Source organism: Ambystoma mexicanum, chromosome 8 (genome assembly GCF_040938575.1).
Source record: "Ambystoma mexicanum isolate Mex_15411 chromosome 8, UKY_AmexF1_1, whole genome shotgun sequence".
Lineage (NCBI taxonomy): Eukaryota > Metazoa > Chordata > Amphibia > Caudata > Ambystomatidae > Ambystoma > Ambystoma mexicanum.
The window spans coordinates 1,313,526,911-1,313,552,166 of record NC_090929.1 but is presented as its reverse complement, the minus strand read 5'-3'; the positions used below and the strand labels follow the sequence as shown (position 1 = coordinate 1,313,552,166).

The 25,256-nt window shown below is 44.7% G+C and overlaps 1 protein-coding gene across 2 annotated transcripts in view; it reads left to right on the top strand.

Annotated features, from left to right (window-relative positions):
• PPP2R2D (protein phosphatase 2 regulatory subunit Bdelta) overlaps positions 1-25,256 on the top strand; it is a 306,643-nt gene that overhangs the window by 138,293 nt on the left and 143,094 nt on the right. For both annotated transcript variants that reach the window (XM_069611440.1, XM_069611441.1), the window contains one exon: positions 12,991-13,156. In XM_069611440.1, coding sequence (XP_069467541.1) covers positions 12,991-13,156 — 166 coding nt within the window. The remainder of the gene's footprint in view (positions 1-12,990; positions 13,157-25,256) is intronic.

Here is a 25,256-nt window from a genome sequence, read left to right as displayed (position 1 = left end):
TAAGGATGATCTTTGCAACACATGCATCCACAACCTCGTCCGTTAAGGGAGACTGCTGGGATACCGATGATTCCCCCAAAGAGGGACACACCAGATGAACCCTAAGCAGACGCAACCACACACAATGGGAGAATTTCCTGGGATGATTTCAAAAGCATGTCAGTTTGATTTGCACCAACTGAGAAAAAGGACTGTTTCCCGTTTGATCACATGAACAAATGTAGGTCAATAGTCGCCATCCCCATTCTTCATCATGACTGGTAGGCCTATGAACCATGAAACACCCATTAACAGAGCTTGCCGTCAAAGGTAGTCTTGAGAAAAGATTCAAAACACCCAAATCCACGCTGAGATGCCTCACAGCCCACTCCCAAGTCTGTAGTCTCGACGGTGGCAGGAAGAAAAGTGAACTTGGTTGCCGAAGTGCTCAGTCACTCCGGAGAATGAAGGATGAAGGGTGTATACATTTAAACACTCTTAATGCTTGGATAAAAGGCTGCCTGTATTCCTTTGGGAGCATATAACTGTTTTTATAGAATACCAGTCTGTTCTGATCTGACCCTAACCTTTCCCTCCTTAACTCAATACTGCAAAGGTGATACAAAAACTGACATCACCCTTGATGCTGGAAATGTGTAACATTTGAATGAATTACTCGCCTGCTTTATTGTTCACTTTTTTAATTGAATCCTGACTTGGGATTAATGTTACTGCTTTTTAAAGAGTGCTTTAAATATCTTTGTCTATAAATAAATATATATTTATTATATAACTTTTAAGTGTTTACTTGGATACCTGTATTTACTGAATTCTTTGTACAGCTCTACAGCTCCCATTACACCTCTCAAGATAGGTGTTGGGGAGAATTCTCAAACGTGCTAATTCCGCTCTACCTTGGAGACCCCCCGCACCTTTCCTGGCTTTTGAGGACTTTAATTGTTTACTTGGAGAGAGTGGGACCCTTTTTCCCACTCTCTCGTATTTTTGCTATGACTTGAGCACTGTTTCTTTTGGTTGTGGAGTCTGACAAACTCCATAGGCATCATCTTTTACATTGTACCACACAGCACCTTCAGTGCAGTGGCACAGGGAAGTCTTTCAGATTTTCCCAAAGGTTTAAATACTTTCTCTTGGATAAACTACTGTTTCCAAGAGCAGTGAAGTGAAATTGACTTTACTTGCATTGTAACTTTCTAGACCCAGCACACGCTATCTTACATTAGGGTGCGGAGGGGTTACTAGTATTCCCTTTTTCTAGTTTCTCATGTTACATATTTGTTACCCTTTCCTTGATTAAATGGCTGGTGGCAGTGGTTTACTTTTAACTACCGTGGTGTGCTTTTACCGCAGGCTGCATTCGCAGCTGCAATAAAGCTCCTAAGGGTGCCATTTTTGTCAAAATGGACCCTGTCATTTTCTTTTCACCATTTCTTTGTGGAAAGGTCCTTCTTGAGATGTACTCTGCGCACCAAACCAGGTTTGGTCCATTTGTTCGTTTACTCTTTGGTGGTATTCACAAGTGATGCCCGCCTCTGGCTCCAGTATGTATGGCGGGGGCAGGAAGTGAGGGAGGTCCCCGAGTTGGTTACAGGAATGCACCCAAAGTAGATTGGCCGGCTGGTTGTCTGGCAAGGACAGCCACCCTGCTGTTTGGCTGGCAGCTAGGATGGAATGAATGGGAGAAACCTGCATAAAAGGCAAGGTTTTTTGTCTTGGAAGGCAGAGTCGACCACTGGGCGAAGGAATCCAAAAAGTAACTTGGAAGAGACGCCTGCTGCAACTCCTGGACCATTGGTTTGCCCGGTGAAGCCCTGCTGCTGTGCTGAAGCTCCGAATTCACCTCGACTATAGAAGCCCTGCGAGGACGACTTCTCCCCTTGAGTTGTTTGGACCAATCAACTCCAAAGTAACCCCGTCTGGACATCCTCTCAAAGCTGGTTGTATTTCCACTGCTGCTGCTGCTGGAACTGAAGAGCCAGAGAGGAACACCAGATTGTGTGTGTTGCTTTTAAGTTGGCCAAGAGCTCCAGGAAGATCCTCCGGACTCCCAGGAAGCAGGAATGGCCGAGCCTGAGCCACCTCAACAGAGTTCTGGAACCCAGATGCAAGGAAAGCCCATCTCGACAGCCAAGAACCGCGGTGGTGCTATTTGTTGAGACGTGAGGAGCTCAAACCGCGAAGTACCACTGAATAGAAGTTGGTCCTTTTGTGTCGTTGACCGCCCCATTGCAGTGCAGGAGTCCTCTGCGTCCTCCCTCTTGTCCCCGTGACTGAGGCCCAGGAACACAGGAAATGCACAGGAACAGAAGCAGGCTGGAACCATTTATTCTAACCAAAGGTACTATACAGTCTACGAGAACTTACTGCTTGTTGTGTAGCCTCACTTTTTCTCAGTGGAGACTTGTCTTGGTTGCTTCTGTAGAGTTGCTAACAGCTTCTTTACCTCACAAGCCTAATCGGCTTGTTGCCCTACTTCGATTTCTTCTTTTCTACAAAGACTTCTAAAACATTGTGCAAGACTTTTACGTACCTGCAAGAATTGCTTTAGCTCACCTAGACTTTTGTCTAATTTACTTTGGCCTGGCCTGGCTCCCTGAATGACTTCTTCCCTCTGACTTGGTGTTTGGCCTTCCTTCCAGGAAGGGGTGAACTTACTTTGCATTGGGGGTTACCAAAACGTACTTGCTGCTTCAGAATATTTGTGTGATCTCTTGTTGTGTTCTAATAACCTTTTTCTTCGACATACTCCCAAGTATTGCTCTAAATGCAACAGTAATATATTAATGTCCAGTGTCCTAGCTATTTAAGTCACCCGAGGGTGTAGGAAGTGTCTGTGTGCCATCCCAAATGGGCACTTGCTGATTTAGAGAAACTAAGAGTGTGTTTGTGTGTTTCTATTATATGCTCCTTCTGAAGAAGGCTTAATCAAACTATCTGTTAAATAAATTAATAATTGTTTAATCAAGAAACCTTGTGTGTAGAGTTTATTTGAATACTTGTCACTGTGAATCTCTGTGTAACTCCCCTACTGCTCACATTGACCCCTCTTGAGATCAGCCTGGCTGTTTATCACGCCACCAACCTGTGTAGTAGAGACTTAAACCAAAGGTTGGGTTCCTGTTGCCAGGCGGTCACGGTTGTTGTAGCGCACCCAAAGGGTACTGCATATAATCTTGCCTAACAATAGGCCTGGCTGCTCAGTCACACTACCAACGTGTGTACTAAAGGCCTATATTAAAAAGTGGGTTACCTAATAACAAGAGAGGTCTTGTGTAGTACCACACCAATTGGACTGCACTAATTCTTACCCAACACCCCTGCACTCACTCTAGAGAGATCCTGGAGAAACCAGAAGGAGCCAAGACTTCTGTCCAGCTCTGAGACCCTTGAGGCGACCAGTGACACGTCTGAAGGAGGCCTGGCGACCAACCGCTGCTGCTGGCCTGGAAAAGCCCTGTTTTGCTGATGATCTCCAGCAGGCCTGCGAATGAGGTGTGGCCCTTGGAGTGGTGGGAACATCCATTCCGGACATCTGCTCGGTACCCTGCGAAGAAGAGCCTTCAAAAGGGCCCCAGGACCGCCCTGTGGCTGAACAGCTCTGAGATTGGGCTACCATGCTGCTGACTTCGCCATTCCGAGTTGAGGCCTGGAACATGGGGGGGGGGGGGAGATCCTCCGCTTGTCCTACAAGACTTACCCCTGCAAATTGTGGAGTCCTAGCGCCAAGGGGACCCGAGATAGGGAAAGTCTGACCGCAACAAGTGTCTCCCTTTTGCGTCGCCGTGCTGCGGTGGCCGCCATCTGAAACAGCTCACCGGAGTCGAGGCCAGTCCTGAGCGGGGTCCTGCTTTGTGTTTTGCTTCATTCTTCTGCCGAGGGTCCTTGCACCAGCCAAAGACACCGACAGGAGATCTGTTTGAACCTGAAACCCATGTGAATCAGGGGCTGAGGCTGATGGCGGGAAAATGAACCCTGGACCTTCGTCCATCGACCTGTCCAGTCCTGTGAAGAATCGGCGTACGGGGGGTGATTTTCAGTGTTTCTTACTTGCCTCCTAAACTCCCTTTAAAAGTTTTGCTAACTTTAATAACACTTTGGCTTTACGTTGCTTGTTTGCGCAAGCCTTCCAAAAATTGGGGACACTTTTGTTGACTAGTGTAACTTGCACTCTAACCCTTGGAATTATTCACTGGACCCCAGATAACCTACCTTCATTTTCTCCAGCGTTACAAACTGTATTGGAACTGTGCCTGAACTTTTGTGCATGAGGCCCCAGACAATTTGGGGAAGAAGTTATGAATCTAGGGCTAATTCTCTGTGGGCCTGTAGTGAATAATCTGATCTGTACTTTCCTTTACAGGAGTTTGATCTGTATTATGCCCTACCCTAGTGTCTGTATATATGCATTCTATTATTAGTGTTGTGCGATACTTCTACCTGATTGTCATTTTTCATAGTGTTTGGCCATAAATAACTGTATTTTTATACATATTGTGCAAGTGTAATTTGTGGCTTTCCTTGTGTGTACTCATTGTGGACCCTTTACAAACTCACCACCTCCATGAGACTTGGCCTTGACCACTCGTCACTTCTACCTTGACCTGGTTTGGCTACAGCTCCCAGAGTTGTCCCTGTCATTATATAAGTTGGCCTTCTTTACATATGTCCCCCAGGCCAGAGTATAGAAACTCAGTCCTAACAAGAGGTATTTTAGAAATATCACTGCAGGTGGTAGTATAAAAGGGTGTTTTCAGCCATTTTCACCTTCTAAGGTAAGGTGCAAATGGATTATGTACGTTAGTGGCTTATACCACTAATCTACATTTTCTATTTACAAATTGGTCCATTCTGACCCGTATCTGCAAAACGTGGGTAAGGTGGTAAGGGAGGGCAACAGAGATGCCCACCTTTTTTAAAAACCTTTTTTTAAATTGGGTCCAGTTTGGCCTTTTTAACTCCACCTCTTAGGTAAAAATAGGCAGATTTTCAGCAGAAAGTCTGCTTAAAATACTGATGTCTGTATTCCCTTGGGATACTGCTGATTGTCTTTGTTCAAACCCTGAATTGGGCCAACAGTAACTTCTGCGGTATTTGCTGAATACGGCTGTTACTGTTACCACCCAACTTTGAATGAATGACCCCCCCCCTTTTAAGTTTTTCATTTTTTGTATTGTCTAGAACATTCTTATCTGACCAACAAAACATTCTTCCACATATACTGTAACCGATTGCAAAAACACAGAACCGCATCACCAGTGTCACGAAAACAAACATATTCCCACACAAACACCCTCCACCTTCCTTGAAACCACAAATGAATATGATGGGTCGATCTTACTCCTTCTCCATTACCAGATCCCAGATGGACTCTGTTAGTGATAATTTCCATTTCTTGTGCCAATTCCCCTCCACCCGATGAGACCTCCAGCACGTTTGCTGGACTTCTTGGATGTTTTGCTTTACTCTCCTGGGTGAGCGAGCCTTTTTCCCCCCACATTATTTTTCTCTGAGATGGAAACCCTATTTTTTCCTACTATATTCTTTTTACTTTTAATGGAGTCGTGCTTTCCTCCATGTATTTCACTACAAGCATCTGTAATAAATAGTTGCTGCACACAGTACCCTGTGTGCAGTGTTGATGCAGAGTCCCTTGGGCTTCCCCTCCTATTCTTTATTACTTTTTCCTTAGAACTACTGTTCTCAGGGATAGTAGGGTACTTTTATCTTAGCTTTCTTTTTGTGGGATCAGCACACACCACCTTATGTGGAATGCTGAGGGGCTAGATTGTAACTCCTTTCCCTTTGGTTTTGTAACCTTTGCAGTTACAGTAACATACACCCGAAATGACTGGTGGCAGTGTTGGTTACTCGTGGGCTGTTTCCACAGCTGCAATACAGCACCCAAGGGGTGACCATTTTTTCCGAAATGGCCCCAGTCTTCTTTTATCACCATTTTCCGTCTGTGTTCCTCCTTGGCCCTTCTTCTACCATTCCAGGTGTGGGTAAGTCCCGTTTGAGTTTTGTTTTTTTTCGGATCCCTTTGTGGGATTCGAATTCTCCAGTGTGTATGCTGAGGCAGGAAGCGAGGGGGGAGCCAGACACATCTCTGGCCTTTGTTATAGGGTATGCCTGGCTGGAACCAGTTTGGACTGGGTGGCTGGTTGTCCTGCAAGGACAGCCACCCCCCAGGTGATTGACCGATCCATAGGACTGAATGAATGGGTACCTGCATAAAAGGCAAGGTTTTTGGGACAGAAGGCAGTCCACCACTGGAACTGATGCTCCGAAAAAGATGACCAGAGATGCCTGCAGTACCTCATGTAACTACGAAGCACCGCTGCTGTCCTGGCCCAGTTTTCGAATCGACAGGGAAGCTCCGCCAAGGACTATTTCCTCCTCTGGGCTGGTGGGCATAACTGGCCTCAAGACACTATTCATTTTGAGCTGTCCCCTGACGTCCTGCGACATTCCTGGGCTGCAGAATCTAAATACCCGGTGTACCTCGACCACCTTGATGTGCATACCCTTGCCGTTGACTAATCTCACTGGAACTCTGGTGGCCTATGTGTACACCTCCAGACGCACAAATCATCTCCTCAGATTCCCCTAATCCCAGTGCAGGACCGAGAAACAAAGAAGATTCCAACCAGCAGTGATTGTTGGCTACTGGTGCATAGAAAAAGGCGCCAAAAACATGAACCAACGCAGGAGTATGATTAATTCGTTGCTTGCGAGTCCCTCTCAACTTCTGCTGCAGGAGCCCATCCAGGGTCCCCCCTTTCGTCAACACTACAAAGGACTAGGAGGTGCCACACGTGCATCCAGGAGACGTCCAGCTGCATTAGTTTCTTCACGCTCAGGGTACTGTGTGGCTGAAGGGGAACTTACCTGAAGCAGTTTGTGTCGCTCCTTTGCATTGGGAGTGCTATTTTTACTGTTTGGGTGGTAACTCAGTTTCAGTGACCACCCAGTTTTAGTCACTCAGGTCGAATAGCCTGTGTTCCTCCAGTGATGCTTATTCCAAGCTCCTGGACTCTGACCAAGGCCAACTAACTAGTTTCTTACTTGTGCTAAGAAGATTTACATCGGAACTTTTGCATTCCTATTGACTTGGGCAATTCTGGTTTCATAACAGTAAATCCTCTGAACCTCTTGGCTTGGTTATTGCTGGTTTCCCTCCAAAACCTGAACTGTAGAAATTCTTTGTTAGGGAAAAGACTGCCAAAACCTTACGAGTTGCTACTAGTATTGCTCACCTGTGATTGTTGCGCTTCACATTATTGAACTTGCCTAAACTTAAATCCTGCAGAGTTCATTTAAAATGAGTGCTTTTACTGGCTTGAACTAAAGTCACTGTGTGTGTGTATAAGAAAAGTATATAACAATTTACCCACCTGCTTTATTCCTCCTTACGATCCAAAATGTATGTTTGATGTTGCTAGTTGATATTCCTTCAGTTTTTAACTGCCTTGTGTATATATAAAATAAATCCCTATTTTTGATATAACTGCAAGTGTTTAAGTGTTTCTTTGGATCTATGTATATTGTGATTTATTTGGGCTGATTTACAGCTCGCAGTCATAAAATAAACCTGGCTGTTCTGCCACTTTAACAACTTTGCGTAGTACAGGCCAATATTAGAAGTTGGGGCCCTTAAAACCAAGGGCTAATTCTTGTGAAGTCCTATACCAATTGGATTGTAGAAGATTTACCTAACACTCTCCTCGCCCCTCCCTCTGGTTCCACATGGTGATGGGCAAGGAAAATAGGGTACATGAGACAGACATCTGGCAACGTACTTCAGCAGATTGAATGACTGTTGCCACTGTTCCTGATTGTAGGGCAGAATCTACCACTTTCCTTATCAGACAGTGATGCATAATTGTTTTATGAACATATATTTCAATTAAAGGAATAGTGCGCTCAAATATTATTGTCCCAAGTGTTCGGGCATGTGATTTTAAGCAAACTGTGATTGATTGTAAAAACATGTCCTATGCACTTTACCTTAGTTTTTCTCACTTCTACACATGCGAAATCAACAAGTGGAGCGCGGTCATCTTGTGTTAATCTTATCTGTGTATTGATCGCCCTAAGTTCAAGTGCCCTTGCGGCACTAAATCATATCACGTGCCCCTGAAGCTGACATCACTATTCCAAGCGATATTCTCCACCTATTTTCATGGCGTTGGTGGACAGCGTAGCCAAACGCGCCCAATCATCACCTACTTCTTAACATTAGTTGAAGCAGAACCCGGAATATCAACACACACATCCTCACAGCACAGCGCGTCCCAAATCGGAATAGAAAACACTATTGTTAAAGGAAACATCAATACTCTGCAATTTATAATGTGCTTTTATTTCACAATAAACGTTCCGAGAACATCTGCCAATTTCGATTATCGACCACATTATTAATTTCGCTGTGTTCAAACATCAAATCTTTATCATTACGCACACAGTGTTACTTTCGGTAGAAGAAGCGCATTGGACCGCCCTTTAATCACAAGTCTTCAGGATCTGCTTCTTGCTACACCACCGTAAACGATAACCGGTTGCTCCTTGTCGCTGGTACTGCCAAAGGGCATATCGGTCCTGTGGGATCGTCCCACATCAGCGTAATTGTGATCCAGCCATTTAGGCGTACCTGCCACGCTTATTGAAGAAACCATCACTGGGTATCTGGAAACGATGACTACTGAATGCATGATATTGATGGAATTATATCAAAGTTTTCTATGCAATATTTGTTTTGGTCAAAGAAGCAAAACCTGTGTAGCGTAGTCGAATATACGCTGGGATAACTTTCATACAGAATTGATTGGAACACAAATCGTAACGTGTTACTCGTCCGTTGAATGTACTTTCATGCATCAAAAGGAAATAAGCTTATAGACATGGTCCGAGAACGATGCGATTCATGAAAAATGCTGTGTCTCGAGATCAGAACACTTATAGTCAATGAGATGAATGAACATTACACTACTGGGTACATTCATTCGAAATGGATAGAAATTTTGAGATCAGAAAGAGATGATTTTAGTGAAGTTAATAAGTGACCTGCCCTTACCATGACTAACAAACAATTCGATTCAGCAAGCAGGGTAGTTACTAGCAGGAGAACAGGTAGCACGATCAAGAGTTGACTTCCAGTGCTCACAGATGTTCTCAGGATAAATATCAAGGGGGTTATAAAGAATTAGCAAAGTGGGTGTGTATGTGAATGAGTGAATGTTTCTGGCACGGTCTGATTCAGGGGAACCTGGAGACACTGTCTGGCTAGGCCATGTGAACAATGGCCCCTGTGTATATGATGCCTTTGAATTGTACATGGTGTTTGGCACCTTGGCCGTTCCGACCCTGCCAGCTCCTAAGGGAGGTGCGACCTGCCATTGATACTGGAGGGGGCATGGTTGGCCATGAGGCATGCAGAAAAGGGCCGGAACACTGCTGAAGGGAGACACACTTATGTGGATTGGAGGGGGGGAGGGCGGTCTGCTTCAAGGGAGCCTGGATACACTGGGTCCGGCTAGGCCATGTGAACAATGGCCACTGTGCGGAAGATACCTTTTGAAGTGTTCATGGGAGCCCCCTTGGGAGCGCACAGCTAAAGGTGCGACCTGCCATTGATACTGAGGGGGCATGGGTTATTGCAGAGGGGGTGAGCGTATAAGAGCACCAACCATTGTTGCATGTCGCTCCTAGACAAGTCAGTGTGTCCTTTATTACTGAAATATTGAAACAACTATTCATTAAAGATGATTTGTATTTTATTTTGTTGATGGCACAAATGTATTACAAATTGTATACTTCGGGTTGCAGCACAGTGTGGGAAAATCCCCTGTACTGACAGCTGTCACTGGGAAATTTGGCTCGAATGGCTGCAATGACACAGGCGGGTATTGCGCATCGAACGCGGTATACAAACCTCCAATGAAGCCACCATGTAAACGAACTATAGGCCACCAGCCTGTACCACCTGTGGAAGAGAAACATACAAACTGTATTAGTTGAAAATGCATCCTGTATCCTATGGTATAGTTGCCAGTACAATTGTTACTTCATGGATCAGTGAACTTGTGCTTTGTTTGTTTGTTTGTTTATTTATTTGTATAGCGCTCCTGACCCAGAGGTATATGGGCGCTTAAGCATCAGGTTACAGGCATAGGTAGGAACATTTGTACAATTGTGCAGCATAAGTATAGTTACAAAATCAGTTATGAGAGCAGTTATAGTATAATTAGTGACATGCATACATACAGTGCTGGTTAATTGTTAAGTAACCAGGTGATGATCTTAGTTCTGAAAGGTTGAAATGTAGGGGTAGATTTGATGTCCAATGGAATAGTGTTCCATAATTGTGAGGCTAGAACTGGGAAACTGGAGCCACCGGCTCTTTTGAGGGAGTATTTGGGCACTGTCATTTGTAGTGTATTAGAGGATCTGGTGGTTCTAATATTCTGTCTTAAGATGAATTTATCGGTTAGATAAGGTGGGGCCAGGTGGTTAAGAGCTTTGTAGGTGAGGCAGATAGTTTTTAGGTCTATTTTTTGTTGGATGGAAAGCCATTTGCATGTGATTCTTGTGGCTGAGATATGTTCTCTTCTGGGTTTGTGTACACACATTACAAAAGTGAACACTCATGCTTTCCATAACGTTTAGGGCACAGAGAAATATTGTTTCTTGGTTGTACGTGAAAGACCCATAAGATGACCACTATGATTTCCCCAAATCGTGAGAGATGTATTGAATTGCCAGACTACATTCATTTGGCAGTGATAGGTCAAAGTTACGACAATAGAGGAGACAAACATGAAATGTTAGTAACCGAAGTGGCATCACATCTAGAGTACACTTACTCGTTACTTGGATTGCGAGGGCGAACTGTTGCACGAAGGTCATGCATAAGCACCATCATAATCCTCAACACGGACCTTGTGAGGCAGGCTGCCCTGAAGTCATGCAGCTCGGCAACGCATAGCAGTGGTGTGTCTTCTTCCAATATGTAGGCCAAGCATCCAGAGTTGTTTTCTGCAGCAGCAGTTCTCCACCTCGGTCTATTTATACCTATTGAGGAAAGAGGCGTCCTGCCATTTCCACAGAGACCGGTCATTAGCTTGCGCACAGAGAACGTTGACACGAGACGTGCATTATTTGCATTGTGAAATGGGCTGTACACATGTCAGCTTCAGGGACGGGGGGATATGCTATAGTGCTGTGAGGGCAATTCAACTTAGGACGATCCGGCAACGGATAAGATTAGCATAAAATGCTTGAATTCGCATGTGTAAAATTGAGGAAAACTAAGTTAAGGTGCATAGAAAATGTTTTTACAATCGATCAGTTTGCTTAAAATCACATGCCCGAACACTCGGGACAATAATATTTTTGAGCGCACTATTCCTTTAAGACTTCTCTTATATGTTAGGTGCTTTTGTTATGTGACTTGGTGTTTTGAAGGTGTAGTAGGTTAGCCCTTGATTAGCAACTTTGCTGAAAGTGTTTTGTTGGTTGTATTATTGAAGATGGAACCAGAGAAGATGAAGTCTCCTCTGCTGTCGTGTTTAAAACTCTGGAACCAGGAAGCTAGGGCTTAAATCCCTGTCCACCATAATTGACACAATAAGTTACCTTGAGTAAATCACTTTTCATTGCTGTTCCTTGTTTCCCTTAATTGCTGTTCCTTTTTTCCCTTAACACTAAACAGTATGGAAAGCCTCACTCATATGGTTTTATCATCCATAATGTTAATCTATACATAAATATTCACCATTTATAATAGTACTGATGGTGAGGCAGTATGCCAAGTGAGGTTCTTTTGTTGGGTCGGTGGGTGTGGTTGTGCAGGAGGAGTGCACGTAGTCGCTTCTCGCTTTCCATGGTGGGTAATCGCGGGTTGGAGATGTGCCGGGAATGGACATGTAAGTGGGATTTGGGTGGGAGAGGATATTGAGATGTGGAAAGGGGGAGTGCGGGGGATGGACAGGGGACAGAGGTAGCGCTCTAGGTCCCGGTGAGGGAAGATGGGATGGAAGATGGCACATCCCACTCCAAGGAGGCTTGGAGCGGGGTCTTTCCCTGTGTGGTAAGGACCCTGTTCCAAGCTTCTTCATAGGCTGGGAGGATCCCCTCCACCCCCCGCTGGGTATTCATTATTTTTCTGACACTTGATTTGGATCTCAGCAAAACAGGAGGGGGGGTGGGTCACTTTTCCCAAGCCCCCACACCTTCACAAATCATGCTTTTTTCCCCCCTTGCCACTGATCACTAGCCTCAAAACAGCCCTACTTACACCCCTTATGTCTGTGTAGGGGACTTTCCAAAAACAAACCTAGATTCAAATCGAGATTTCCATAATATTGGATTTTCAGGTATGAGAAACCTTGAACCAGCAATGCATCATGGGGGATATGAATAACTTTTTGGGTGCACAGGCAACCCGCTCTTTGCCAAATTAAAACAAAAAGAATTTCCTTCTAGTCTTTGTGCCCAACTTGTTTCTTATTCGGCCAGCATTTTCGGCTGTGCGCTTGGGGAAAATGAATGGAAAAGTGAAAAACGCACCCTTTTTTAAACCTTTTCTAGTTCTGGGGTGCCCTAGCAGAAACTCTTGTTTGTAAAATGTCATGCTCATCCGTCAGACTAGAATTTTTCCATTTTTCTATGAACAATTGGTTTCACCTAACTAGTATTGTCCTATTATATATATTCATTTTATGTGCACATTAATGTGGAGTTTGAAATATGGAATGGCCATTTTAAGAGATATAAATGTTATTGCTATATTCATACTGTTATCACTTTTCTCAAATTTTGAAAATTCCGAATTAAAGTATACATTGAGTGTGTCATACTTTTCATTCGCTGAAAGAGGCTAATGCTGTTACAGGTCAGTAACTTTCTTTAACTTGGGCTTTGATTGCTGTATACATGCTTTTGAGAATACTTTTTCAGCTTTTTAACTGCACATCATTTTCTTTCTTTCAGAATAAAAGCCGTCCTCATACAAGAGGTGAATATAATGTTTACAGTACGTTTCAGAGTCATGAGCCGGAGTTTGACTACCTGAAAAGTCTTGAAATAGAGGAAAAAATTAATAAAATTAGATGGTTACCACAGCAGAATGCTGCTAATTTCCTACTGTCCACGAATGGTAAGATAGCATGTTAATGAAATCACCTACAATTCTGTAATAAAGGGAAAAGAAAACACGTTTGCATGAACCATTGTTTTCATATACGTAATTTTATATTCACTCATGAAGTGTGAAGTACTTATTCTTGATGCCACCCAATGGTTCTATACCTGTGTACTGTCATTTGTACATATAAAATAATGTGGATGCTTTCAGACATGTGTGGTAGTCTCTTCAAGCGTCTGCCCTGCAGTGGCAACACACTTGGACGATTTCATACTTGTTTAATCTTCCAATGTGCCATACTTCAGTTTTGCTATTAGCTATTATTCCCCAGAGATCTACTACGGCACTCAATTCTTTCTCTTAATCATCACAAGAAAAATCAAACATGTACGCATCTAGTTTGTCTCAAATTCCAATATAGCAATTAAATGTCTTGTTCACTAGCATATTTTGCCTTAGTTTGAGGTACTACTTTGCATACTGGCTTTGGTGTTTCAACTGATACTTGATCGTTTGCAGGGTCAAGTTGATTTCTAATCACCCTTCATATCAAATTACTGTGAAACTATTCTCTTCCCACCTCTAATTCTGTGAATACTATATCAGTGCATTACAAAGAAAATGTGTTCCATTTAGTTACTGTTCAAGACCCTGCTGTGCATACTACATAAGGAACTGTTGGGTGGAACTCTCAGGTATGCCAGAGCAATGCTGGAAGTCTGCAGACTTGGAGAGCCCAAATCCCTCCCCCCAGTATCCAATCCCTTCCCATCCAGTGTCCTTTCTTTAGTCACTGCAACCAAGAATCCAGAGATTGGGTCGTGTGCTGCTGCGTCGTGAAGGCGTCTGTCAGCAAGCTCTTCTTCACTGCTGAGGTACTGTGTGGCTTGAGGTATTACTTACCCAAAGTCTTTGTGGTGCTCCTGTGTGGCTATATTGGTGATTTGTATGGTTGGGCGTTCGCCCATACCGTTCACCCAGGCCTGATGCTGGAACGCATCTGGGGAGCCTTCTACAAAGTTCCTGAACACTTCTACCAGCTCTAAAGTCTGTTACCTGTCAAGTGAGAAATCCTCTGGAACTCACTTTCTTACAATGTATGCCTATGTGTAATAAAGTAAGATCCTCAGGCTCACAGGTAGGTTCCAGCAGTAACTTCATTAAGGGTGCTTAAGTTACATATAGATGGTGCAGTAGGAACACAACTAGCACCCATCACCCAGGCAGGGGCTGTCCATCTGCCAGAGACTAGAGCCTTTACTACAAGCATTCCCTCATTCACACCTTAACATTCTATCTTGCATCACAGGCTTCTACGTTCATCCCAAGCACTATATAACACTATGCCTGTTCTGCCTACAGCTGGCCCCTGGAGCACCCAGTGTCCCCTTCTGCTTCTGAGAATTGTTGTTGGAAGGAAATTAGGCTTTCCCACCCCTTAGGTACTTTAGAGTGAGGCCAGTTCCATAGATAGACGTGCGATGTACCAGGGGGAGATGGCCGTGCTAAGAACCCAGTACAAACACAATATTACATGAAGTATAGGTGTATAGACTTAGTGTGCGCATATAAAGAGAGATAATTTTGTAGTAGTTCTACATGGCTGCGCGGTAAACGTAGCCCCGGTGGAGAAACCTGAACAGGCCCAAAGACTAACCCTTAGTTGCTAAATCTCATAAAGGTCCCTTTGTTCCTTAACTGTTGCAATTACTAGTTATCCCAGAGAGGAATCTGCTCTGCAAGGCCATGAGACGGCACCAGGCTCCGTGCAGTGTGCATTCATCACAGCCTGGCCACCAGCAGACCTCGATCCCCGACCCAGCCCACCAGGAGTAATGGCACCCACCACTGTCCCATACCGAGACCCCTTAATTCCACGATAGTAGGTCACCTCAGACCACCAACCATAAACCCAGTGGTCGTAAAAGATCTAAACAAGCACGACCATTTCACCTTATCCCATAGCGACACCCTTTATAATACGAGGAATAATTTATAGCCCAAAGATAGGGTGGAAGCCTTGGTGGTGGAAAGTGCAATATGAACTGAGCAAAGAACGTGTGGGGAAGCATGCACGTGTTAATTCCCCTGTGCCAGTCCCAAGTTTCCCAGGTGCATGCCATAATGATGTAGTAGTATTGTTGTACAATAGTAACTCTGTGATGGCAACATGTGAAGAGCTTGACCTTCAGTCCCTGGAGAGATGAGCCCAGCTGACCCCACATGGCAGAGGACAGACTGCTGAGACTGGAGACAATCACAGCCTGGCATCCCCTATGGAGCAGGCCCATGTATAGGGAGTTACCAACCAGCCAAGCAGATTTTCTCTGTACAGTGATGAGTCTATGATGCCTGATAAGCCTCTGCGTGTACTAAATTCCCACAGAACCTTCTCAAGCAGCAGAGTTCTTTGCTTGCATTCCTATTTTTGTACGATTAAAACTTGTTATCCTAGAAAGAAATCTCTTGGCCTTTTTTTCCCTAGTGGGTTGTATTTATTTCTGGCATGAACGTAAAGGGTGTGCCTTCAGACATGCCCTAGATTAGGGAAGGACTTCTAAAGTATAAGGACTCTGTGAAGGAAATATAACACGTGTTGCAAAGTACTTACTTCTATGTGTTGGTGCTGTAACTGTATATTCCCAAACTAAAGTAAGTTGCTAGTGTTATAAAGTTATTACTTACCTGTGAATTGCTTACTGCCATTCTGAAAAGTATTGTGAAGTTATTTACTTACCTTTGAATTGTGTTCCACTATTATAGAAAGTAATATTGGTAGTATAACTGTATTACTGCGTGAAACGGAATAAGTGTAATAGTTAACTACCAATAGGGTCTGCTTACCTTGACTTGCATACTGACATTCTGAAAGTCTAATAATATGGTTTTACTCTCCTTGAATAAAGATTTTCCATAATAACAAGAAAGTCTTAATTCTATTAAAGACAGAGGCGAGCATTATGCTTCTTTCTTTTATTAAACATATGAAAAGAAGCTCAGCAGCAAGTATTTTATGCACCTGAGCGAGCAAAAAGTAAGCATAACAATAGGTGCAGTAAAATATCAATAAACCAGAACTTTAGTCCATATAACAGTCTCTGAAAGAAATAACTCAATTTCCCAGGAGACTTGGTCAAAGTTCAAAGTAGGACACCAAAACATGTGACCTCAGTTCAGCAATAGGCATGCAGCTGTCCCTCCAAAAGGTCATAAACATGATGTAACTTCTTCTTTCAAGGCTGCAAACTTGGCCGTCCAAACCATGGAAAAAGAAGCCGTAACTTGGGGCGTCTTGCGAAAGGGAACCAGAGCAGATCCGGAGATCAGGCATACTTGTCTGTAGACACTCTCGAAGGAAGACGTAAATAGCTAGGGTTACTTGATGTACATGACAACCCTATTCCTCTTGTGAGGGTGGGAGAGAAATCGGTGTGTTATTATGCAAGGTCACATAGCTTGTAGATTGGCAGTTTCATCAAATGCAATGACATTGATCTTGTGCCAGTATTTCTCTAGTTGGGCGGGATAATGCTCGCCTCCGTGTCTTTAGTAGATTATGCTTGTTTTAAAGCTTACTTACCACAATGGATGCAGGCTGCTCTACCGGTTTCAGGTAGAATTGCTTGAAAATTAACTCACCTGCCCAATCTGCCATCCTTGTGATGTCCTAAACGGACTCCAACCTGAAAGGCTTTGGAGGCCATGGCAACTCTCACAGAGTGACCGCCGAAGCAATTAGTATCTATCCCAGCTTGGGATAGAGTCCAATGCACCCAGCGTGCCAATGTTGGGGCAGAAACCGCTCTGTGGAGGTTTGTGCACTGCTATCAATAGCTGTCCGTTAGCAGAGGTCCTAAGAGGTGCTGTTACCTCCTCGTAGGCCTTTAAGCACTTGACCAGACAAAGCTTGGGCTGTTCTCTAAAGGCAGGATAAGAAATTACCCTAGAATTGCACTTTGTCCTTCTGTATATGTGGAAAACTATGCCATCAGGAGAAAAGGCCCTGTCTGCTAAGTAGAGAGCTCTGACATCAGAGACCCTTCTGCAGGAGACCAGGCATAGCAGTGTAGTAAGTTTGCCAGAAAGTGCAGTACGGGATAGCTCCTCATTGTGATGCCAAGAAAGAAAAAGGTTAAGCACCTTGTTCACGTCCCAAAGCTTGTCCTAACGAGACGGTGACGACTCGAAAGGCGGATACCCTTGAGTAGTCTGCAAACAAGGTGATGTTCTCCTGCTGGGACCCCTTGGACAAGGTTGTGGCCGGCTGAAATTGCGGAGCAGTAAGCATTGACTGTCCTGTAGGCGAAGCCTCTCTCAACTAATGATGCTAGGAAATTCAGAATTTCCCCTATAGGTGCTGAAACCAGATGAAGCCCTCGGTCCAGGCACCAGCCTGTCCAGGCGTTCCAAGAGTTGAGTATCCCTTGAGGGCTGCACGAGCCCAGCTCTCCTCAATGAGACTGATGGCCTTGAGTGACATCCCTGGAAGTCTCCATCTTGCCCTGAAATCCTTCAGGCTGCCAGGGTCAGATCTGGAATCTGGGGTAGAAGGATTAGAAAATCCGAAGAAAGTTCCATAAGAACTGGATACCAGGTCTGATATGTCCAGACCGGGGCTATGAGGACCAGCTCTGTTCGCTCCTGATGGGCCTTCACCAGGGTCCACGCTATCGTGGTGAAGAGGGGGGGGTGAGGCCTAAAGGATCCCTTCTGACCAATGCTGCAGAAATGCATCTGTCGCAGCCGCCGCCGGATCCGGTCTCCAGATGTGAAACACTGGGAGCTGAGTGTTGAGGCGTGAGGCAAAAAGGTCCTTGGACATGGGACCCCATATCCCTTGGAGGCGGAGGAAGATGCCTTGGGCCCTTAGCCGACAGGGCTGCCCGAGCAGGGAGGCTGCCCTGGGTGCTGGGTCTGGAATAGCGTAGCTAGGCCCAATCGCACAGTGGGCCGAGCGGGAGGTGGGGGGCAGGGAATTGAATGCAGGTAAGGAAGTGCAGGGGGACGGCACACACTAGTGCAAAATAAAGATTGCACACACAACCCAGCCAAATTCACTGAAAAGTGGGTCGGACACCCAGCACTCACCGCACCAGAAAGCCAAAACGTATGATGGTACTTACCTTTTTAAAGAATTGTCTTTGTGTATATATAAAATAAACCATTATTTTTTACAATACATCCCTGTATAAGTGTTTCTTTGGACCATATGTATGCTACAAGTTCTTCGTCCCTTCCTACAGCCCTCTTCCTCCTAAAATAAGTCTGGCTGATCTGACACCTACCAGTACCCTTAGTGGTACATGCCTATAAAGTCTGTCTTAGGTGGACTTTAAAATAACTGTCCTAACACTTGAATGATCAGAAATTGAAAAGCCAGAAAATCACCTTCTAAGGATTTTTCTTTTTGCTGCTTTCCCGCCATAGACATCAAAGGGACACCCTACATTTTGCTTTTATACTCAGTGGAGATTTCACACAAGGAAGCACTGTTTACTGAACACCTGGATTGTTTGCTAATTCTCATGAGTGAGTGGGAACCTTTTCCCCCACTTCCTCCCCTTTTTACTCCAGTATATGGAACCTTTTTGACCACTTTTTGAAATTCCTGTTTGTAGATGCCAAAAAGTTGAAGGAAGGCATGACTCCAATTTCCTAAAGCAGCACACCGCACTGTACAGTGTTGCTGGGAACTCCTAGAGTTTGCACTTTGTTTCTTTATCTTCCTGGCTAAACTCTTGTAGTTACCAGGGCAGGGGGGATCCTTTTAATCCTACCTGTTTTTTTTTTATTTTGCGAGTAGTGCTTAGGGGGAGGGGCATTCCCTTTTCTTGCTTCTTCAGTAACCTTTTGGTTACTGTGACTAGCCCTCTGTTCAGGCTGGTGGTGTACCTTTTTGCACAACTTAGTGTGGAGTTTTGTCAGAGGCTGTCTTTGTAGCTGCAATAAGGGATGCCATTTACTCAAAATGGTGACTTTACGTTAAGCCCTGAACATGTTGACTTGTCCTTTTTGAGTCCTCCTCCTTTCAAATCTGGGTGGGAGAGAATTCTCTGGTCCCTTTTTTTCTCGGTGGGCTTCCCAAGAAAAGCCTGTGAAGCTTCTCTGAGTGACTGGCAGGACTGAAAATGGGGGAGCTGACTGAAACTACCCTATCCTTTGTCCTGCAGTGCGCCTGACTGAAACCAGTTCAGACTCAGAGGCTGCCTGTCTCCATTGGACAACCACTGCCCACGTTTGAATGGTGCATAGGTCATGATTGGTGGACTCGGCTAATGTTACTGGATACATTCTGAGCTCCTGCAGCTGAAAGTCTGAGTCGACCACTGCAACAGAACTATCCGAAGAGGACCATTGCCAGCAACTTCCAGCGACCGCCAGAGCCTGTTGAGTAACTGCTATTGGTCAACCTCGGCTTCCAAGTGACAAGTAAGATCTCAAAAAGACGACTTCCTACCAAATACTATTGGACCTAGCCAGTCTCGAGACAAGCACAATTTGTGCCCTACCTGGAAGAGCTGCAACCTCCACAATTCACCAATACCCTGTGCTGTGCCGCATCACTGTGCATAGTCTCCGAAAGTGCTGTTTCGCCTGATATTCTGTGGGCCTTCTTAGCCTGCAGCAACTCGAGCCAGCTCCAGAAGTCCCCCTCACCAGAGGCTACGACTAAGAAATGTAGAAGAGCTGACTGCTGCAACAACAGTTGCTTCGCCGTGCCTGAAAAGGGTGCCAACAAGCCAGAACCAAGAAGATTCTTTGCTGGGCTTTTGACTGCACAAGAGCTGTTCTGTCGCCAAGACTGAGAAACCTGTGACCGGGTCTGCTGTCGCCTCGCTGCTGGTACCTTCCGGCTGCAACTGCTTTTTCACACTAAGGGACAGTACATTTCCAGTTAAACTTAACTGGAGCCTGCTTGATTGATCCTGAGGCCATGGGGCTGCATATAGCTTGTATCTTGCAACCTTTGTGCTCTATTGGGAAATCCGCCTGCCCTAGGACAGTGGTCCTTGGGGCACTACAGGGGGTCCTCCTAACATCCCTGAGCTTGTGAAGCCAACAGTTTTTACTTGCATGCAACTTTTGGGAATCAAGAGGGATCCTACCACTCTTGACACTGCTTTTCCTGCCTTTTCTGCCTAACCCCGGGTCACTGGTGGTCCAGTGACCCCTCCAAACATTGAGAGATTCTTACCAGATAGGTAACTCATAAGACAGGTTGGATACAAAGTTTATAGGAGTTTTTAATAATTTGCATATATGCTTCTAGTGTTTTTATTATGTCATTTCTTACCTTAAAAACTATTCTACATCTTTGATGCTTGTTAATCTGCTTAGGATCACATGCTGTGCATATAGGCCGACATCCAGTGGTCACCGCAGAGTATATTGCATCTTGTCTTTCGAGAATCGAAAGGGGACGTCGACATGGGCGTGACTGTAACACTATCCCTAACGTGACGTGTAGTGTACCCAAAATCCCTCACGCGTCGAGGTCCCTCAGATTGTTTTTTTCTGCCCAGCATACTGGTCGCCTTAAGCGGAGCTTGTTCAGAGATATTGCGAATTGTCCCATCGACCCTTGGTTGAATAGATTATATTAATATTGAGATCACCTAACCGTCGTTCCTTAGACGGCTGTTCCGGATCTCTGTCGAATCCGCCAACGGACCTGATCAAGTCGGCACTGCCGACCATGTGGCTGGGACTTCCAGCCGGCCTACACAGTAGGGAGAGCGGGGTCGGGGTGGACATTTCTGAGGTCATAGAGTTTGGGCACCTACAACTCCCTCAGAGATGTATGGACATACTCGGGGAGGCAAGTAAACCTAACACTCGATATTGCTATTCCAGTAAGTGGAAGCGTTTTGTCATCTGGTGCAACTCTAGGAGCATCAGCCCCATTGACTGCTCTCCTACACATATTGTTTTGTACTTGATTCATTTACTTGGCTCGGGCCTGGTCTTTAACTCTCTAAAGGTTCACTTAGCTGCTCTTTCAGCCTACACTACATCACAACAGAAGGTGTCATGGTGGAAGATACCAGTTATTAAGGCTTTCACGGAAGGAGTAAAGAGAATTCACCCTCCCATTTCTAACCCAGCTCCCGGATGAGACTTATGGGGTCTCCTTTCGAGCACATGCATAGAGCAAGTCTCAAAGATTTCAAATACAAGACTGCCTTTTTAATAGCTATTACTTCCATTAGGAGAGTAAGTGAATTACAAGCGCTCTCAGTTCTAGACCCCTTTGTAACAGTTCAGAGATAAGGTGGTTCTGCGCACTCACCCTAGGTTTGCGCCTAAATTAATTTCAGAGTCATGTGAACCAATCCATAGAACTACCAACGTTCTTTCAGAACCCCTCAAACATGGGAGAAAGAAGCCTGCATACACTGGATGTACGCAGAGCAGTCCTGTTTTACATGGAAAGAACTCGACCACTAAGAAAAATAAATCCGTTTGTCGTTTCTGTGGCAGCGGGTAGAGAAGGAGATCCGTTCTCCAAATCTACTATCTCTAGGTGGATTGTCAAATGCATCACACTCTGTTACACTCTTGCTAATAGAGAACTGCCCTTCAAACCTAGAGCGCATTCTACTCAAGGCACTGGGGCTTCCATAGCATTCATTGCAAATGTTCCCCTAGAGTCCGTTTGCAAAGCGGCAACCTGGAGTTCGGTACACACCTTTACAAAACACTATTGCCTAGACACTCATTCTAGGTCTGATTCTCAAGTGGGACAGGCAGTACTAAGACATTGTTTCACTACTGTTCCTTCTCACATCCCACCTCCAACTCCAGGTACTGCTCGCTAGTCTGTGCACAGCATGTGATTCTAAGCAGATTAACAAGCATCAAAAGAAATGCATTACTTACAATCATCAGAAATGCTTTTATGGTATCTGCTTAGATTCACATACACCCACTCTTCCTCCACGCTTGGATGGAGGGAACATGGATGTCTTACTACTTTCTCTCTTTTCTGTACTCGCTCACATTAGTCATAGGCTCCCACATGGCAGAAAAAATACAATCGGAGGGACCGACGCCTGAGGGATTTAGGGTACACTACACGTCACATTAGGGATAGTGTTACAGTCAAGCCCATGTCGACGTCCCCTTCCGATTCTCGAAAGACAAGATGCAATACTCCGTAGTGACCACAGGATGTCGGACCATATGCACAGCATGTGAATCTAAGCAGATACAATCATCAGAAATGCTTTTATGGTAAGTAATGCATGTTATACTGTTATACTGTTATACTCATCTATGAATGTCTTTGGGTTACCTGTGCTAAGAATATTGCAAGTGCTCTTACTGTGGTTTTATTTATTTCCTACTTACCTGAACTTTGAAGTATAACCGTGTGCCTAGGTGTATATAAATGCATGCTTAATTTGAGGTGTACTATGTGTTGTGTACCTACTACAACCCTCATCCATTGCTACCAAACTGTTAGAGTAGCTTTCCTTTTTGAGTGAAATTCTCTCAACCTGTGAGTCCCACAGCACCTTTTGCTGTACTCTTGGTATTTTATCTGACTCTCCTGTGTGAATGGGACCCTTTTTCAGCATTCACAAATTCTTTTACTGTGTACTTGGGAACCCTTTGTATCTCGTTTTGATACTTTTTAATGGAGTTATGCTTTCCTCAGTGTTTTTCTGGCATCTACCTTTTACTATTGCAGCACACAGTACTTTCTGTGCAGTGGTTGCTGAAAGCTCCTTGAGCTTTCCTTTTGATAATACCTGGGTTAACTACAGTTACCACAGTGGGGGGAGAGGCAGAGTGTGCACCATTTTGTCCCTCCTGTATTTTGTTTTGTGAGAACAGCACACCCCACCTACTGTGGAGTGCTGAGGGGGAACATGGGACTTAAATGTGGTTCTGACTAGACTCGTGGGGTCCCGCTTTGAGCCTATACACAAGGAAAGTCTAAAAGACCTCACCTATAAAACAGCCTGCCTAGTGGCTATCACTTCTATAATAAGGGTTTGTGAACTATGGCCCTTTTGTGAAATGAAAATGCAACACCAGGGGGGTGCTAATCTGGCCCCACGTTGTTGCGACAATTGTTAGTTTGCCAAATCTCTCAAGGGGGTGGTGCAAACTGTTACTGCCAAATTGCTATGGGACACACACACACACATCAAACCAAACACTAGGAAATGGCACAAAATGAGATAACAATAACATCAGACAAAGAAAACACAAACATATCGATTCAACAATAAAACACTTTATTCATGCATAACACTGCACGATGAACTGCAAATAGCAAAGCAAACAAATCTCTGCAACCCCTTTAGCATGGGTGCAATAAACAATTGCCTGCCCTTCTGGCTTCTATGCAAGCAACCTAATTACCAATGCTAACAACAAGCCTGGCTAATAGCAAGATGTGGCAAGCGTCAACATCTCTCGCTCTCATCACACACAATGGCACGCTCTGAGACAATCCCTGCCTGATGAAGCTCCCCTTCAATCAGTGTGTCAAAACCCATGCCTGTGTGTGAGCGCGAATTCCCCACGCGTCTTAACAAACCGCTTTCTAATCAGTTAAGTCTCAATCAACTCAATGAACATTGGTCCCCTTCATATGATGTGAACCTCTTCCCTCAGCGTGTGTGCGAACCGGGCCTCTTTCTGCTCCCTCAGCCAGGGGCTCTTTGCTTGGCCCCTACCGATCTGGTCTCCTGCCAACTGCTCTCGTGCTGCTCTTCCCCAAGCTCGATCTGCATCTATCAGGCTGGTCACTCTAACTGCTCTGACTGCTGCAAAACTCCAACTCCATCTCGATCTCTCCCAAGCGGGCTCATCCTCTATCTGATCTACTGCAAAACCTCACTCATGTTTATAGTGTCAAATGACGTACATACATCCCTACGGTAACATGTCTCTTCTGCAAGCATTTTCTAAAATCAGGCAGCGCCAAGAAGTCTGATGGCGTGTGCATTTCCTCTAAGTTTACTGTGACATCTAAGGAACAAGATGGAACTGGCAAGCATATTGTGTCTTCTCTCAATGCAGGAACTGTCTCTTACTGCGAAATCGTAACATTTCTCCTCTGTCAAAGCTTTATGCCTTCTACCGCAAGCTGAGCAAAGCACTCCTCTTCAGATGCCTCCCACACTCCTTCTGTCGGCACACAAACCCAAGGTCTGATAAGCCAGGCAGTCTCATTCGCTTCTATAGGGCAAAGGAAACCTAATCTGTTTACATTCTTCGAACTACAGTGTACCATAAACCACTCTCTGCTAAATGTCTCTCTCAGCATGGCTTAGAGAGCCAGTTTCATACTTCTAGCTGCTAGCTCCCATCATATCTCTTCAAGTACTACATAAATGGCTCAATATACATTCGAAGTGCATGCACAGGCGTGTCTCCAATGCAATCATGGCAACATCATACTAAACAAAACCCTTCACATGACAGGGCCTACTTCTCTAGCAAATGCATGGATGAAATGGTTGATTCAATGTGGATGAATGGATAACTAATGTGTCACTAATATAAATGAATGATGGATGAATGAATTTCTAATGATAACTCATAACAGGCAAGCATAATATCTGGCTTTACACTTTCAGTACTAGACCCTTTCATTACTGTTCAGAGATGAGGTGGTTCTGCATACTCATCCTCGGTTTGTGCCTACATTTATTTCCAAGTTCCACGTGAACCAGTCAATAGAACTGCCCCCTTTCTTACAGAACCCCTCTAACATGGCCGAAAGAAGCCTACACATGTTAGTTGTGCTCTGGGCAGTCATGTTTTACCTGTAAAGAACTAAAGTACTAATGAAAACAAACCAATTTTTTGTTTCAATGGGAGCTGGCAGAGAAGGGGAATCCTGTCTCGAAGTCGGATAGTCCAATGCATCGCACTGTGTTACACTCTTGCTAAGAGAGAACTGCCCTTTAAGCCTAGAGCACATTCTACTCGAGGCACTGGGGCTTCCATAGCATTCATTGCAATTGTTCCCCTAGAGTCCATTTGCAAAGCGGCAACCTGGAGTTCTCTACACACCTTTTCAAAACGCTGTTGCCTAGACACACATTCTTGGTCTGATTCTCAGGTGGGACAAGCAGTACTAAGACATCTT